The sequence below is a fragment of the Styela clava genome, chromosome 1, assembly GCF_964204865.1.
Source record: "Styela clava chromosome 1, kaStyClav1.hap1.2, whole genome shotgun sequence".
Taxonomy (NCBI): Eukaryota; Metazoa; Chordata; class Ascidiacea; order Stolidobranchia; family Styelidae; genus Styela; species Styela clava.
Window position 1 is genome coordinate 18,933,388 of NC_135250.1, and position 19,539 is coordinate 18,952,926.

At 33.7% G+C, this 19,539-nt stretch overlaps 1 protein-coding gene across 1 annotated transcript; it reads right to left on the minus strand.

Moving 5' to 3' along the window:
- Nucleotides 1-2,805: 2,805 nt before the first annotated feature.
- Nucleotides 2,806-18,960, minus strand: LOC120328383 (E3 ubiquitin-protein ligase BRE1B-like). Its single transcript, XM_078111263.1, has 21 exons — nt 18,745-18,960; nt 18,037-18,204; nt 16,828-16,927; nt 15,791-15,935; nt 15,349-15,451; nt 14,409-14,548; nt 13,253-13,355; nt 12,740-12,865; nt 12,062-12,235; nt 11,319-11,387; nt 11,017-11,205; nt 10,546-10,636; nt 9,994-10,096; nt 9,493-9,571; nt 8,752-8,967; nt 7,883-8,065; nt 7,178-7,261; nt 6,448-6,573; nt 5,119-5,259; nt 4,559-4,660; nt 2,806-3,526 (listed from the first exon to the last, which is right to left on the minus strand). Exons 1-21 carry the CDS (start codon nt 18,958-18,960, stop codon nt 3,350-3,352), a joined length of 2,835 nt encoding a protein of 944 aa, XP_077967389.1. The 3' UTR covers nt 2,806-3,349.
- Nucleotides 18,961-19,539: the final 579 nt, after the last annotated feature.

Here is a 19,539-nt window from a genome sequence, read left to right on the forward strand (position 1 = left end):
GGCGAGGGGCAAACAAAATATGAGTAAATGGCTAATTTGTAAAGTTTTTGCATGACACCGCAGCACTAAAATTGAACATAAATGTTATACCTTTAACGCAATATCATTTTAATTCATCATATTTATGCAGTTTGATAGAATATCAGCCATATTAATCTCTCATTCTTTGCTTAAAGGGCACGCATCTTTATGCCACCTCCGATATCCTTCCTTTGTTTCAACTATTTGACATGATAATCGACGCGTGTGGGTTAATAGCCGTTTCATATGTCCTATAGAAATATGATTCGCATTGTGCAATGTCGTATATTCAAGAAATAATAAAAATAGCAATACATGGTATGAAACATTTTTGTTTTGTTACTCGGTTGAAACATTCACCGGCGAATGGTATGGCTTTTAGATTCATCCTCTGTGTCACAATTCATTTTATCTGCCGGTAGTACAACTGAACTGTCGATGACAAAGAGGGCTATGTGGAAAAAAAACGTGTGTTCAATGTGAACGATTGCTAACAGCACCGTACAAACCGCTACCTACAATTACGACTAGTTCGTTTGATACAAAAAAAAACTCGGACTTTGCAAACATATATATTTATATATATATATACATAAATATTCGAGAAAAATATATTTGAAATTTATTTCGGATATATATCTTGCTCATGCGGTTGGTCTCCGCCCACGTTAATGAGTGCCAACTTGGTAATTACCTTGGGTATTTGTTCAACGCCAATGCCTTCAATCACAACACGTCGCTTAGGTCAGGGGTTCTCAAACTTTGGTTCCATTACATTTGAACCCACGACAATTGCACCTACATACTATTGCACCTATGGAATTTTTGTTTTGTTTTACGGATATTTGAACCCATACTAACCCTAACCCATGGGTTTTAGCACCCGCATATAGATTGAACCCGCGGATATACACATGGGTTCAAATGTACGGTCACCTCAAACTGTTGGTGTATGGAGCCCGTGAAGAGGCTGACTAATATTTACGGATTCCCACAATAAATTAATAAAAATTATCCATTCGTACTTTTAGATGATGTCATATTTGAAGTACCGCCTTGTTTCCCTATATCGGCGCCACCGCCGTTGTCAAAATTTATTAATGCGTTATTACTTCTTTGAACAGTTACAAAATTAGCCAAGTCAGTATTTTGATATAGGTAAACGAATAGCTCGCGGAGCCTTCAGGTTTATATCATGGAGCCCCGAGCACTTTGAGAACCTATGGCATAGGTCAGTGGTTCCCAAACTTTTTTTTTCACGACCCCAATTTTCATAAAATCAAAGCCTACAGATACTCGCGACCCCACTAGAAACAATCAGCAACTTCAAAAATCAATATATAAGTTTAATCACAATGTACCTGCTGTTTATCGACTGCAAGTAGACGTTGACGGTGAACATTAGCCCAAAAAATAGGTGAATGAGTCCGACAATGCGCCGGAAAAACGGGGAAACCTCAGAAGATTTGATAACACATGGAATCGTATGAAAACCACGGTGTGATAATTTATTAGATTAGAATTATAACGGTTCATTAACGAAACATATAGGTGTATTTGATAAAATGTGGTAGATTGTAAGGACGCGCACGATATTCGGAAATAGTAAGATTGTTTCTAAATATAATATACATTATTTCGAAATCCCAATCAGTATATTCCATCAGCGTCTTTGTTATTTTTAGTTCTATATTAACATATTATTTTTTTTTCAATTATTAATTCGAAAGTAAAACAGAGCATGAATGTAAAGTAGGAAAAGAGCGTAGGCCTATGGAATCACATCTTTTAGGTGCCATCATTATGCTAAGACTTGTAGTTTTGTGTTTGACTACTCGGAACGCTTCATAATTTTGTATGAAAGGTCTAAATACGTAATATTGCAATACGAAAAAAATTTCACCTTTATGTTGAGGTGGTGTGGACGAAACACGTAGCCTACTCGTAAATTTTAGACACGTGCGCGAATTAAAAAAGCGCTTTCGCAGCGGATCGAAACCTAAAGGTTCATAACTACCTACTCGGTCAAGACCAAAGTGACTATATTCACTTTTACTTGCCAAACACCTGATTAAGGTCCAATTATTGTATTTTCGGTAACGACTACATTGGTACAAAATCACAAACCACTGAACCAGCATAATTTCTCGCAGCCTAATAAAAATCCGATTCGCGTACCACCGGGTCAACTACTCACTGGGATGTAACATGATGTAACAACAAAAAAGCTATAAAATATTATTGGCACTCGTACCACTGCCAGTCAATTACATTTACTAATACCGTAACCTGCCGACCAGCTGGAAAGGTACAGCATGAAAGTTTCACCGATCAAATTTGGGGCCGTTTGGACAATAGATGGTCGAGTTATTGCTGAAAAATCCGGAGTTAGGCACTTTTACGGTATCTGCCGACCAGTACAAATCTGATTTTCCAAATCTTAGTCACCTGTGTGCGCATGTTTGGAAGACATTAGGCCACCCCGGAAAATCTTCACAGGGGTTGGACCCACAGTTTGGGAACCACTTGCTTAGGCGACTAGGCCGAACCATAATATCACATAGAAGTTGAGAGCTCCGTTGCATTATGTCCTATTCCTAAATCTTAGAACGAAGAACATATTCTTTAAAAGTTGACCCCATAGCACATTTTAACCAATATAGCAGCCAACTAACTACCCGCTTCCACAAAATGCATACAAATTCCTCGCCCATTTTTTCTCAAGGCGTTTTTCTGATTTGTATCTTTCAGATTCCTAAAATCAGACATTGATGAGATAGTGTATCTGGAACATCAGTTTTATTAAGCCATAGGAAGTATGATTGACGTAATATCATAGATTCGTTAGAAAAAATTGACATCAGCAGAAAGAAGACCTATTTATGTAGTGTTCAAGATACTCCAGCGACAGCCTTAATTCTACTCCTACAAGAAATACAGCGATCTTCAATAAGAAATAGGACGAAAAACGAAGCACTCAGTCGCAATTTTCAAAGAGAGAAAAAAATTTAGCATGACAACATTTGCAGCATACTATTATTGGTATGGAATGCTAGGCACCAAAAACAGCAAAGTAGAAAAAACGGATCATCTGATCTGGTTGAGTCGAAGGGACTGAATCAAAAAAATTGACTTGCTACTAGCTTTCTCATCCAGAGAAAAAATCAGATAATTTTTCTGCTTTCGGCCGAGCGAGGGTCGATGGGTAAGCATATTGAAGTCAGATATATCAGTCAGAAAAGTCAAAACTTTTTCCTTTCGATTTTTCTTTCTGTTTTTTCACTTTTCGCACACAGGTTAAGTAGTACTGGTCAGCACAGTCATCGTTTCATTCAATGTAAATCCTATGGAAATCATTCCCACCAAAACCAGCATTACATTTGGGACATTTTCTCTGTCTTGTGTCATATCTCGTTTTTATACAATTCAGACAAAATACATGGAAACATTTTGTCAAAACTGCATCTTTGTTATTGACGTTACAGCATGGACAACGAAGCTTGGTCTAAACATAAAGTGTATTGATTTAAAATTAAAAGAAATTTTTTTTTTAAATTTGCCTTCATCCAAAATTTAGACATAGGCAAATGAACAATAGTAACAAAACGACAAACATAGTCAGTTGAAGACCTCACATACTGGATCTTTTAGACCTTTCTCTCTGAACAAGGCTTTGTATAAGAAGCCATTGGTATGTAACAGGTAAGACTTAGCATTTCTAAATATCTCATGATTCCAGAATCGAATATTTTTTTAAATCTAATCTCGAATACTTGGTAGATATGTATTTGTATTGACTGTTTTATTATAATGAATTTTTCAGACACATAAATTCGTGAAAACACACAATCTACAGTTCGCTGAGTGTTTACACACAGTAAGATGTTTCATCACAATAACTCACTCCGCAGAAATAAAACCATATGCCAGAATTGCATTTTAAAAATTTGACATGAATAAAAAAAATGGCGGCTATTCAAAATTCCTGTCTGAACCGATTGTAATAATTTACTATTCGATCGAAATAACCAGCCCTAGTAAAAAGCTAGTTTCCATGAAAGGAATCTTTCTGTTCAGCATTGCCTACTCAATTTAATGCACAATGAATGAGGTGGTGGGCATGGAATTTGAACCAAGATCTGTAACCTGCAATGCCAATATACAGTTTAAAGTCCAAAGCTCTAAAGTCAAAAGCCTAAAATTGAAGTATTTCCAAATTATTTATATATGAATCAATGGGTAACTTGGGCAATGGGCATCTCGATGGATATGAGATATTGTACAGGAAATATATAAAAGATTTTAGAATATGAAGTGTGATTTCAACAGTTATGAACTTGAAAAATTGCGGACAACAAGTGACATTTTGAATAACTTAATTTTTAATCACAATACAATGGAAGGAAGATTAATCAGGATTAAAATAGAATCGTAAGATGTTTTATATACGGATCATGCGTGCACGTTCAAGACTTGGATTTAAAACATACGCTATGAGTACCTGCCCATAAATGAATTGAAATGAAAGCCATAATACCTTGTATTCCTTTATTTCTTCCAACAATATTTCATCACTATTGTAGAAGACATCATTCTTTTTTTGCCTTTCTAATTTTCTACGCAGATGAGCAGAATCTTCCTGTACAAAAACAATAAAAACATTCCGCCAATGTGTCAAATAATTCCATGTATGATCCATGAAGTTAATCACACAAAAATTGGGTTCAATCCTCACTTCAATTTTTAATAAACAAAGGCCGGAAATTAACAACCAATTACAGCAAACAAAAATAATATTGGCTATCGAGCAGCGATGCGTTCGATGATTATTATTGCGCTTTCACAAAGCTCTGTAGGAATTAGGTTCCATTCATCCCGCAATTTGTATGACAGATTTATATATATATATTGCTCAGAACAAGGCTCTGCACATACTGATATGTAAGGAGTTACTGCATTTTAAAAGGAACGATATCTTCCGATTTGACATTGCCAAACCGGATTTGAAACTTTTGATTGATACCAACAAAACTAAGTGTAGCGTTTTTAATAAACGACCTCCCCCACAATCACGCTCATGACTTAATGGCAACTCACCTGTGCCCTGCTAAGTTTGAAATGTTCTTCTTCAATAGTTTCAATTTTTCTATCAACAGATTCTTCAGCAATTCTAGCTCTTTCTCGAGCCTTACCAAGATCTCGTTGAAGATCTTCCTTCATTTGTGACAATTCAAATGCCTGATAAAGGAGAAACAACATATGCAAGAGCCTTTTATATTTATTGATGAGTGCAAGTGAACAGAGGTAAAAGCTTTTATTTGCAAGGGAAGAGATACAGGCAAGCATGTGCAGAAATTTTCTGGAGATAACAACCATTATTACAAAGCGTGCTTATTTCAAAACCATAGACATTACTAAAATACCAAGGTTATATAATCATTATATTCCTAGCCCTTCAGAGAAGAAATCAAAAGAACGGCACAGTGATTATACCAAACTACGATCACTCATGTGCATGTTGGTTATGTGAATAGTTAATCGGTTAAAGGTTTCAGACGCATGGCCTTGACGGTGTAGGACAGGGCTACTCAACTATTTTTACCAAAGATCCGCATATAAAACTTCCAAAATATTAGGGTCCTGTCTTCCCAGGAATTATATTTCGGCATCCTTAAACGCGCACTTCCTCGACCGGCTTATGATTATTGGCTAATCAAAAATGTTTATTATGACGCTATAGTTCTTTTCATATATATTTAAAACTATAAATGTGATTTTATAGAAGGAAACTTTAAAAGTGGGGCTGATGATCCAAAATAAAGAATTAGGTGTGGTCCGAATCAAACACTCTAAAGGTCCGGATTCGGACCGCGGTTTGCCAGTTGAGTAGCCCTGATGTAGAGGTCGTAATTGACCAGCAGTTACTCTACAATGATGAGAAGTTCAGCAACCCTTTCGCACTTATTTGACCTCTGGATGCCTATGTATCACGGAACTCGACGCACACATTAACAAAATAAAAGTTGGATACATCGCTCTTGTCCTTAGCAGGACATTACGATTCATTTTGCCACTATATACTCAATATCATCATTCATCAGTGAGCATAAATTTTAATCGTGGCCCGCAAAGTTGAACTAAAAAACAACTGCGTCCCATCCTAATTTAAAATATATTGGGTGTATAGTCACTTCACAATTTCAATCTTCTTATGAAGTCAGTTATCAATATATCTTAAACAGGTTTATTATATTTTAATCAGTGTTTAGATTTATTACTTCATTTAACACATGTATGGGCCAACAAACTATAGATGATATCAATAAATTCCCTTTAAGATTTGGTTTAAAACATTTTTAAGGCTTCATGAATAGCCTGTATATAATTTTACTTAATAAAACTTCAGCCACACAATTTACTTCCTACCTTTCGTTTATGTAATTCCAAAGCTTGTGATCTTAAAGACATTTCTTTTTCCATTTGCATAATTGTTGTTTGCATTGCTCTCTCTTTTTCTTCTAATCTGCGAACTACCTGGTTTTGTGCCTCAACCTTTGAAAAAAATCAAACATAAAAACATAAAATCCTGAAATAAAACCAAATTGTAATGAATAATATTGAGCTATGTTGTTGACCATGTTATGACAAAATAAATAAGTTGAAATAATGAAAAAAATCGTGATATGTATTTTTCTAGACAGATTGCCCATGTCAGAATCTTCTTACAAATATGCAATGAAAATTTAATCAAGATTAAAATTATATAAATTTTAATCTTGTTTATTAAAACTTATAATGAATCTATTGATACCAATTTTTATGTCACCTTTCATGGCGCCAACCCCAAAGTACACTGAAATTACCATTTCGCAACAAATGAGAGGTGAGACAAGACGAAAAACCGCTTTTTTCGTGTGATATGAATGTTTATCTTGGAACAGCTAGACACCATAATTCCAGTTGCATGATCAAACAACTTTTTAGTGAGAGCCAATTAAAGGAAATATGCAAATGCTTTATAATTTATTGAGAATTATCGATGAGCAGATTCAAAACATCTTCTAATACACTATTTTTTCCATTTTCTTGAGACTGACTACCTCAAAGATATCAACTAAGAACCATAAGTTTTATTAGTCACTTGAAGTATAATTACCTGTGTATGAAGAGTCAATGATTGGTCTTGTAAAACACCTTTTTCTTCTTGAAGTAACTTTTGAATCTGATTCGCTTTTATTCTCTGTAATAACAACAGAACAATGTTCAAATAAAGGACAAAATATTAGCAAAATATTAAAAGAATTGGACCAATTCCATATGTGGCGCGTAACAGATACCTGTGGATTATTTGAAACAACAGAAAAATTTGGAGTGAAAATGAGAACACCATGGGACTGAAGAAAACATTTTCAGATAATGAAACTTGGGAGAACAGGGTAATTTATTTTGAAGGGAAAAGAAGTAAAACGAATTCGCATCAAAATCCATTTGGAGCATAGTATTGTGGCCTCCTTGGGAAACCACAGGCCCCGGTTGGGAACCACTCTTCTATAGGATCTAAATTTTTGTATCAGCTTCATTGCTACCGCATCATTACAGAACTAAAAAATGAATGATATGAACATAAACAATTTGACAGGTTGAAAGACATTTTGGACGTTCCTAAAATTGTCCAATTGTGTCAAGTGCAGTTTTAAGTATTTTGTGGCGTCTGAAGCTGCCGCATGGACAAACACAACAATTTGAAAGACACTTTTGTGTTTTCTCAAAATTGTCCGAGTGTGTAAAAGTTTTAATATATTTGAATTATATTGCATAGCAACAATCTAATACAGGAAACAATTTTGAAACGCAATATTACCTCGGACATTAGTTTGAAGTTAGCGTCATCTTTTTCACGCAGTTGTTGCAACAATCTAATATTTTGTTCTTGCATATCTTCAAATGCCTGCCCAGTTACATCCATCTCTGATAACAATGCTTCTTCCTCTTGTTTAGTAGATGCCACATTCTTACGTAATTCTGCTATTGTCTCTTCAAGAACCTAATTAGAATGATTTTCATTTGGAAGGTATTTCCATGAGATATTTGCATAAGCTACTAATATTTTAAATGAAGAGAATGTTTCCGTGTCGGTAGTCAGTACACATTAAACCAGGGGTGTGCAACCTTCAATATAGGAGGGCCAAATACAAATAACTGGGTGAAACCGCGGGTCGCAACTTTATTTAATTAGGGTTCCTAGTAGTTGCAGGGCACAACAGGTTATTGATCTTTTGACATGCGTTGTTCGCTTTGAACAAGCTCAGGCATAGGATTCACAACTTAAAATTACTCGCACATACTAGATTAAACTGAACTAAAAACTCATTTTGCGCACACCATTCAAAATTGGCACTTCTCCGCAGGGCCTCACAATTTTTTTCCTATGTGCCCCATTTTGCCAGCAGCCCCTGCATTAGACATCCAGGGTTTGCTCCCAAATTAAATGAGAAATTGCCAATACATTATGACTAATACAATATTAGAAATTAATTGAATGACAAAATTTTCTAAACACTAAATTTCAAATGACCTTTCCAGAATAAAAAAATTTCCCCGCATATTAGTGAATGATAGTGCCGTTTATAGAATAAGCAAAGAAAATGTCATATAAATGTAAGCAAAAGATGTTTTAGAAATATAAATCCCAAGCAAACACCAGGCATCAAAATTACTTCTAAGACGAACCTTCATTTTCCTGCGGCTTTCATTGCTCAGATAACTTCCACGTCCACCATCTCCCTTTCCTTTTTCAGCAGCAGCGACAGCAGAAAGAAGTTCATTCTCTCTCGAAATTGCTTCCCTCATTATCTTATCTCTTTCATCTTCCAATAATTCGACTTTATCTTTTAGTTGTTGAATTTCAGCAAGAAGTTTTTTTTCCTTCATATGAAAATCAGCTTGCTAGAATAGATACAAAAAAGGGACAGTTTAGTCTGTTCACTGGTCCGATAAGCGTCTAATTTCAAAATTTTCCTTGAATACAATTTGAGTTGACTAAATTTGTTGGTTCGTAAGTAAGCAGGTTCCAATCTGCTTATTTAGACTATTGGTTTAGAAATTTAAATTATTTCAATGGCAAAATGTGTTTAGTTCTTCTGCGTTTGTCACATAGGATATTAATATTCTTATTCCTATTCATGGAAAAATACATTCATATCTTTGTACTTCAGACAGTACTAATTCAAGTATCCTTGTGATGGAAGCTGAATCAGAATGAAAACAGGGAAAACAATCCGAGATAATTGTAGAATTTACGCCTAAAATTTGCTTCATATTATAATCAAGTCTCAGTTGTTCAAAATGTCGTACAACTGGGACCAATGGCGTCAATATTTGAAGAGTGCCGCGGCTGGTCAGCAATGACCATCCCAGTTAAGAGAGAGATAATTAAGTGCAAAAACTAATAATCTAGTCTTGCGCACTCACTTCAGCTGTTATTTGTCCTTGAGTATCTTGATAAGTTTCAATCAGAGCATTTTGACTGGTAATTTTTTCATTCAATGATCTGTAATAATGGCAATAAAAATATAAAACCAGAAGCCAGAACTATTATAATAATAGAGCTGGGGACAGAGTTTTCATACTGGTCAGGAATCAGAATTTCAGACCTGCAATGGCGGTAAGCGAAGTGGAAAATTTTGATGAAAGATGAGAAAAGTCTAAGGTGGGGTGAGCATTTATAACAAACAACTGATGATTGCATGTACAGAAATGTTGGCGGTCAAAATTTAGTTCTCTCGAAGATGGGAGCTGGATTCAACTTTTTTCAATCTGAAGTCAAAGGTAAATTTTCAATTGGGAACAAATTTCCAGATGGTTCTGAATTTGAAGTGGAATGTAAAATTTAAAAGATACCACAGCTCTGTTCGAAACATTTTTGTGTTTCAGACTCAGACATCAAACCAGTATACAATCAGAAATCATTACTCAATTTCCGATTTCATTTCAGTGATTTCCTTAGTTTTCTTCTCAATTTCATGAGACATACTTTCTTCTGTTTTGACAGAAGGATCTTGTGGTTCTGTTTTTACTGTGGTGAAATAGATAGAAAAAAATATATTTCAAGATTGTGAACATTTCAGATACACGCATTTACGAGAAAAAGTTGTATAAAATCTATATCTATCTGTTTATTTGTATGTACATGACTATGGAACCTCAATGTGACACCAGGGCTAATCTACGATCTATGTGCCGGCCATTATGGGCCCCATGCTAATTCTAGGTATTAGCGCTTCTTTCTGAAGGTCAGACTGTTTATTCTTTTGAAGATAAGAATTTGGGGAAAGAAGTTCCCTTTATCATTATTTCGTACTTGGTTGAAAGGTAATGAAATAAAATGATGAATTCATTTTTTATTATTAAATCTTAATTTAAGTTATGATTGAATAGTATACGAGAAATAGAAATATTTATATATTTTGTTGAGTAAAAGGTTTATCTTGGCTCATCAAAGGCTGCGGCATATTAAAAGGGTACCTGTCTGTGACAAAGCAGTTGGATCACTAGATTCCGTTTTAATTTTCAATTCCCTGGACTCTATTTCTTTTTTGATTGCATCCTCTTTCATCTGGAAATATTAGAAAAAAATTCATTAATACTAATCATTTTTTATGAACTAAAATATTTGCCCCTCATATTATGATAGGAAAAGGAATCCTGCCAATACTGCTCAGCGACATTTTATAAAACTAAAATTGTACCCCGCTGTTCTTACGAATATACCGCCAGAACTTTTGAAGAAGTTTTGGTACTCGAACAGATCAGTAGTTGAACACATTATGTTCGGCTACCATAGTATCACTATAAATGCAATTTTGTGTTACGAGTTTTTTACTTATAATACTATCCACAATATAATTGATATTATTTAAATTGAGTCATTTTTATTTTAACTTTTATTTTTATCTCAAATATCTTGAGAAAGCAAAAATAATAAAATGAAATTACCTTCTCCACTTCAGTTTGCAGATCCTTCACTTTTCTTTTATATCTTTGTATTTCACCTTTCAATTGCCTGTTATGATTTTGCAGGCTATTAATTAGATGACGCATTTCACGGTTGATTGGTCCTGCCTGCTCATTGGCTGCTAGATTTTGTTCAAATTCCATGTGCAACATTTCATAATCATGGCGAACCTGTAAGCCAGAAAAATATGTTTTTCTATTTGATTCAAGAGTCTTACTGCACAATAAAAGTAAATCCAACTAATTGGGTAAAATCAAACTGCTATGCTCATTATTATACATACTTTTGCCAAGGTGTCTTCCAGTTGAATGAGTTCATTCCGTAAATTTTTTTGAGTTTGAAGTTCGTCAACCTGGAAAACAAAAATTAGTATTACTAAAGCAATATTATAATAAACTAAAACATCTCTATGCGCAGCCACATTGTGCTAAGTGTCAGGAATATGTTTGCTATGGCACCTCTGATTACCCTACATAGGTTCAAATCCGACAAGGGAAGATTATTTGCTCGTCGCCGTAGATTATGATAATATATAATTTAATCAAAGTTCAGTATGTTGAATCAATTTTATATTGAACTAAAATAAATTGTACTCCCGAAGATTATCACAGATTTTGGGATTCTCAGATTAATCTAGTTTATCCGCACTCTAATGTCCGCAGATGCCATGGTATTTTAGGGTAGATATGCTTTAATTTTGTCATGAGAGTCAACACAACGATGAGTTACGTTGTACACAATTAAATTAATATAGCAAGACATTTGAAATGCTCATATCTGCCATGGATTGAATATTTTGCACACCGAAAAAATCATTATTCGCTTTTTCAATTACTGTTTCAGAAGCCATTTCCAATTTTGGACTCAACATTATTGAAAATCCTGCATCCCTTTTCACTCTGAACATGGCTCAACATAAGCAGCCACTGATATGCAAGAAGATACTTCTAAAAACATTTTGCCTAACAGCATTCATCTATATTATCTAACCCCAAAGTGAAAATAAATCATTAACAATAAAACTACCTCCATTTGTTCGATTTGTCTCAAGTGAGTATTCCTGGTTTGCTGTAGAAGAGCTCGGCTTTCATCTGCTTGCTGTTTGACTTGAGCACATTCATGATATAGAAGTGAAAATTGTGCTTTCAATGTTTGATATTCGGAAGATGCAACAATTCTTGCTTCAGGAAGATTTTGATACTAAAAACAGATCACAATAGAGTCCCAGTTTAGCATGCTTTCATCAGAATTGGAGGGAGATATACAGTCATAGTTTCAAATTTTTTAGAGTCGGGCGTTAAAATTGTGTCATTTTTGAATTTGCAGACATATTTCAATTTTAATGGTAATAATCGATGTCCAAATTTCTGACAGAAACTCAAATAGCATTGAGTTGACTAAAAAAGGCTTGCATGCAACAAACCTTGCAGCAAAATGTTTTTTTTTATTCAAATTCAGTGCATGAGTGCAAAATTATTTTTAAAATTAGATATACTATTATACTATAATCTATAAAAGCAAACTTAAAGATGTTTTGGCTAGGGTCATACTCTCATCAAAATTAAAATATGCCCTCATCAGCTCGGCTGCCTGCTGCAACAGGATATTTTTAATTTATTACACCCTTTGTTGAGTGCTTGACCCTAGATGCTGTCTGGTGATGTCAAAATACTTGGATACAACATAACAAAATAATAATTTTACATTCAAGTTTAACTGTTCCACTTGCTTCAAAGCTTCAGCATGTTTCGATTTTATTTCTTCCAATTCTTTGAGTCGAGTGTCAGCAAGTATTTGATTTTCATCAACTGAAAGATTGGTTTCATTTGTCTGTTCAAACAAACAATAGATAGTAGTGAATTAAAAAATTAGTATGTACGGTAAGTAAGAGTCCTATAGGGCAAAATGTTTCACCCAAAATTTTGTTGTTTTTTTAGGATTCATCGACATATCTTTACACAACATGATTCTATTATTATTAACAATAAATATATCACAAACTCAGAGCTGCACAGTAAAAATCTGCATTCAGAGATTGGTATCTTTATATTGGTATTGAAGATATACTTTACAGTTGAAATTTTGAATTCTCGAAGATGCAGTCACAGTTTTTGTTATCAAGATTCATTTTCTTTGAGTTTGGATCTGATGTAGAGTTCAGAGTTCGATACCACACCCCTGTGCAAATCAAAACAGTCCGTAGATAATAAACAATACCTTTTGTAATGGAAGACTTCCTGATGCCATGGGTGATACTCCTTGGATGCTACCATTACCTTTACTGATTTTCTCAAATGCTTCAGCCAGATGTTTGTTTAATCTGAACACAAAGCAACTCGAATATGACTAGCAAGACATCTGGGAATCCAGGCTGAAATTCATTTGAATTTTGGATATTCCAATAATCTAATCCACAATCAATAAATAGGGAAGCTATAAGAATATAGCAGAACAGTGACGAGAAACTTTATATGACATATTTTATTTTGCTCTGAACAAGGCTCTGTGCAACAGCCACTAGTAGATAAAGAGGCGCCTATAGTTTGGAAAGACCGAAATATTTTCGATTCAGCATAGCCTACTCGATTCATTGAACCCTAGGCAAGGTAGTGGGTGTGGGATTTGAACCCCAGAATTTAATTTGTGACAATATCATAGTTTAGTAAAAGCTTTTAAGCTCGCCAAGAAATTTAAACCAATCCGTAAATTATTTCGTAGAATGAACACATCACCATAAGCTATCATATCTATATACAGATGAAAAATTTCCTAGAGAATATTTACCTACTACATAATATTTTGAACCCAACAGTGCATGGTTTTCCATAGACCAGGGCTACTCAACTGGCGGACCACGGTCCAAATCCAGACCTTTTGGGTATTGGGTTCGGACCGCATCTAATTCTTTATTTTGAATCATTAGCCCCACTTTATAAGTTTCCTTTTATGAAATGACTCTTATAGTTTTGAATATATATGAAAAGAACTATAACACCGTAATGAACAATCTTGAATTGCTAATGTTCATTAGCCAGCCGAGGAAGTTCGTGTTTAAGGATGCCGAAATATAATCTCCGGAAAGGCCGACCCCAAATAATTTTGAAATTTTGTATGCGGATCTTCTGTAAAAATAGTTGAGTAGCTCTACCCTAGACCATTTTTTAGTGATTGGGAATTAGAATAGGATTAATTTATCACTTGTCCTTTCTTTCCTTAGCTTTGTGAAAAAAATTGTGACCAATAAATACTGTTGAAAGCCCAATTTTATATTGTTGTGTAAGAAATGAAAGTAGCTTCAAAACAAAATCTCAATGAACTTGTTAGGTAAAATTTCTGTATATAAAAGTAATGGTGGGCAAAGGCAAATAATTACTTGTCCTCTCTTTTCTTAGCTTTCTGCAATTCCCATTGTAAATTTTCATTCGTTTCTTTCAATTCTTCTATTTCATCTTCCATTGATTCCATCTTTTGTTCAACTTCTTTATTATCCATGGATATTTTATGATGCTTCGCCTATGATTCAAAGAGGAAAGTTTCCTAATATGAAACACACCTGCACTGCAGTAAGGGCAGTGTGGTCAGAAGTTGGCCTGTTTTTATTGATATTGGGAGTCAAAGCTGGAGTTGCAATTCCTCATTTTACGATGTCAAATTTTGATGATTTTAATTCGAAATTTTGAATTCATTGAAATTTTGATTCATTTAACGTTAATAGTTAATGATCGAAATCCCCAACTGAAATGTATGATTAAGCATTCTCAACATAATATATATTATTATTATATTACGCCAAAACGTTATAGATATCATAATTTGCTTTCTTTCAATGTTTGGGACTTAAAGTGTATAATGCATAGGATTAATATGGAACGACTTATAACAACAGTTTGCTTCAAAGTATGCATACCAGTGAAAATGAATATTGCACTAATATTTATTGTGTTCATTATTATAATTTTATTATCCTTTTTAGGTAGGTACTATCCAAATGGATATAACTCCAGAGTCTTAACTCAGACTTCAGTTCCAAACTCTTGAGTTAATCGAATTTTTATGTCAGAAATTTTCATAACCGATATCACTAATGAAAAATTAATTTCTTATCCCAGACTTTGAAATATTCAAAAATCTGAATACGGCTTAGACTTCAATGTCAGTGAAAAATGCTAAAACTTGACTATGTCATGTTTATGCCAATCTGACTATGTATCGTGCCAGCTTCAGAACTAGTCTATCATTCAAACTAAATCCTTATGTCTATACTGCTTGTATGCAGCCTTGTTATGAGCAGTTTGAATAAAATTTAAACTCACATGTAATTGCTTCAGTAGTTCTTGATATCTAGAATTTTCAGCACTCAATGTATTCATCTCTTCCTTGACTCGGTCATCAACATGATCATTTGCGGTAATTGCACTGTGGAAAAATGAAGAAAACAATTCGATAGGTATTGATTTAGAAATAAAAATTTGTTGTAATGAAAACATAGATTTCTAAATTTCATATTTGAAAGAAATTATAGAGTACTTTGAATTTTTAGTAATATTCTTAAATAATTTTAGATAAAAGGTTATTTTACATTTGTTAAAAATAGTCAGGATAGAATACTGAGAAGCAGAACTTAAGTCACTAGCAAGGCTGTGGCAAGGCTGGGCACAAATAACTGCCCACAACAATAAATCTTATGTCAATCTACATGTGTGGTAGATAAACTGAACAATATAGACTTATCTCTTACTTTAAAGTATGACTTACTTCAATATAGCTTCTCTTCGTTTCTCCTCCTCCTCAATTGCATCAATCACTTTTCCAAATGCAGTTCTTGAAAAATCAGCACGTTTCCCTAACTCTTCCTTTAGTTGAGTAAAGTCACTTTTAGCCAACATTCGAACAAAGGAAGCTAGGAACAGGAAGATTATTTAACTTTAGATACACATTTTACTGTAGGCAGTATATTCTAAAAAATTTCCTGCAGATCCGACTTTTCAAATCAGTGCATATCCAAACAGGATTGAGACAATATATAGAATGTCAAGATGACAATTGATTGGATTAGATGTTCTCATGACAATTATCATAAAATTATTGTCAAGTTTCAGTCCAACAATCGTCTCAATTGCACGAAATTTATATAAAAATCAAACCCTAAATTGTTCAAAAAAACAACTCCAAGCTTCAACTAATGGTTTTTAACATATAATATAACATAACACGACTCTGACTAGGGCTCCCAACACTTGGATGAAGGATATTTGCCTTCTGACTGTTCAAACACATGAGAAAACCAAATTTTGTACCGTCATTAGAGTATGGTATTTTTATTTTGGTCCTAACTTACAACTCCGAGGAATTTTAAAATATGACTCAGACTTCAATACAAATAATCACATACCAGTGTCTGCACTACACAGCCCAGATGCAAACTATCTCAATATTAGGTCAGAAAAAAATGAACTCATCGATTTCTAAATTCTTTTTAGGGAAATGGAGAAAATTTATTAAACACTTGAACTCCTGTTTGTGTATGATTATACCTAAAAGTTTTAGTAGACCAGGACACTTTGCACAAAAATTATGTTCTCTCTAAAATATGTTCCAAATGACCTGGGTTTTTTTTTTTTTGAGGTCACCCTGTAAATTTACTAATATTTATCTATTATTGAACATCTGCATAAAATTAATTACCGTAATAGCATTTTTAAACTAAAATAATATTGTCTTTATAAGAGTACCTACCGGTACATATGATTTAACTTAAACACAATTTAAATAATTCAAAAAAATTTATTCACCTTTGGATTCATCATCACTGTCATCAGATTGATTATCAGTGGATTTATTCAATTTGTGAATCCCTAACCTTTGTAAAATCACTTTGATATTGTCATCAAGCTGTAATAAAATAAGATGAAATTTTGATTTATGCTAAAATTTACAGATTGAAATAAAGTCGATGTGTTACCTATTATTCTAAAAACTCTTTAATTAAGACTAAAGAAGACTTAACTTCAGAAAGATTTCTGAGACTTAAATAGACTTTGGGCTCCAACTTTAGCTGAGACTCGGATGACCTATGACTAACAATTCATGGTTCAGGAACTTTTCTCAAACATCTATACATGATAAGCTTTTATGATTTGGCGAAGATTGGAATCTTTCTGATTTAGCATAGAAAACCGAGTTTTATTGCACACAGGCTACATACCGGTCGTAAGGGGCCAAGTTACATAGAATATATTTATTACAGGTCTGTAGTGTCGAATAAAAAATTTACATTGATAATGATTGCAAGTTCAAAAACATTTTGATTGCGATCCCAGCTTCCAAATCTTAGATAATTTTGATAAAAAACTCCAGTATATGCAAGCCTCATTCAATACCGCAATAGAATATAAAGAATACCAAGCGATTAATAAACCTAATGGTTTGAGTTTTTGTAAGAAATTTTGACTTTTATTATTAACAACATCGAACTCTGAACTCCCACTCCAGAGAATCAAAAATATTGATGGTGCCTGAGGCAGAGGCAAACACACATAGGTGCAAGGGGGCGATCGTCCCCTAATAATTTTGTCATATATTTAAACCCACTTTTCATCCTTCAAAATCGCAATTGTTCGGAAGGCGCGATAGTCACAGCGTAAACAAATGGTTGATAGGCTCTGATAATTTTTTCTTCCAATAATGTACACATTGGAGCTGTTGGAGTACGTTCGCCCCCATAAAAAAGTGTCAATCCCCTGCCGCAAGGTAATATGAAAATACAACTCCAGTACCAGTGAAAATATGCCAAACTTCGATTGGATAGTCGTGTGCTGATATCGCAGGTGTTTGGAAATTTAGAATTCAATCAATACAATTCATTTAGAAATCATGATAATATATGCTAAAATTGTTTTACAAAAATCTGTTTCAATTCGAATTGAACAAAAATGGAAATTTTTCTCAAAATAGGGATTTACCTAAGATAAAAATTTCTTATTAATTCAACAAAATTCTACCTGTGACCAATGTCTGTTTACAAGACTTATTGTAGCATCAGCAGCTGATTGTTTTGCTTCCAGAGATTCAATTCTCTGTTGTAATTCTCTTTCTTCTTGCTTCCTTGTTTCTAATCTTCCTGTTAATTGTTTATTTTGAAATTGAAGAACTTTAATGTCCATTTCTTCCTGCAAAATTTATATAGAAAACTTTTTCAAAAGTTTGATAAATTTAAGATCACAAACGCCCGACTAAATTCACTAACAGAAGTCAAGTCAAGTTTACTTTTTCCAACCAGTGATTGCGAATTTTCATACAGGTACGTCTCCTACATGGGAATGATTATTTGAGAGGACAGCTGGACTCCTCGCTATCTTAGGTTGGTTCAAGTCACAGTTACCTTCATTATCAAACATTCATGGAGCATTAACCAAATAAAGTATTATTATGTTTATTGAGGAATTCAATGGAAAAGGTTGGAAACCACTTTCTTATTGTCTTTCCGAACCTCGAGATCCTATCCTAGATTGCCACAACCGAGACGGCAATATATACTACGGTATGTGACACAGACATTAAATAGTAGGAATCTGTAGGATTTTCAAAATTATTATTCAGTTTTCAATAATGATAGAGAATATAATCTAAATAGTAAATTATTTTTACTTTATCTAGGGCTCGAATTAGTTTTATTGAAATTATACCAAACATAACAATATTCAACTTACCAGCGAAGATACAGCTCCCATGCTTGCTGGTGGGATAATTGTTGTTTGTCGTTTTGACTCCGGTTCATCCTCATCTTTTGTATCACTATGTCGCTTACTTGCCATGATTATTTCTGAGACTTGTTGCAGTTTTAAAAGTTTGTTGACATGATAAATTACACTTATATTATACAGAGGGTTGCTGTATAAATGAACAAGTAAATAACAATAATTCATGATTATATTGAAATGCACTGGAGGGAAAAAGTATGGACAAAAAGTACATGTTGTTTCTTAGCTAGCCTATGATTAATGATAAATTAGAATTTGATGAGATTCAAAATTAAAGGTATTGATACAGATAAGAACTGTTGGAATATGTCTTAATCAACTATATAATTTCGTTTTGTCAATAACATTGATAGCAGATTTTTTTTAATAATTGTAATTGTTAAAATGGTCATCTATTATGAATACAAATATTTTAAACTTGTAGTTCTATAAATAAAAACTTCCAAATTAGGTACATTTTGTGTTTCAAGTCTTTCAATTTGATATACAAACAATCTAATCTATATAAAACTCCAATGAACTATGAATGTTTTTAATTATGACCGCAAAACGTGTACCATAACCAAATATTGAATCATGATATACACAAAAATATTGGAGATGAAATGATAACCAGAAAATACTGAAACACCTGCTAAGGCTGCTATATATCCGTAATAACCACCTAGGAGATTATTTCTCAGATTTTATACGTTCGGAACTGTTTCGAGTTCCATTTCGAACTCTTAATAATCTTAAGATGCA

Coding starts and splice junctions, on each gene's coding strand:
- LOC120328383 (XM_078111263.1), bottom strand. CDS start 18,960: ATGAATTATTGTTATTTACTTGTTCATTTATACAGCAACCCTCTGTAT. Junction 11,388..12,061: donor GACAAATCGAACAAATGGAG/GTAGTTTTATTG, acceptor TTTGTTTTCCAG/GTTGACGAACTTCAAACTCA. Junction 6,574..7,177: donor CATTGACTCTTCATACACAG/GTAATTATACTT, acceptor TTTTTTTCAAAG/GTTGAGGCACAAAACCAGGT.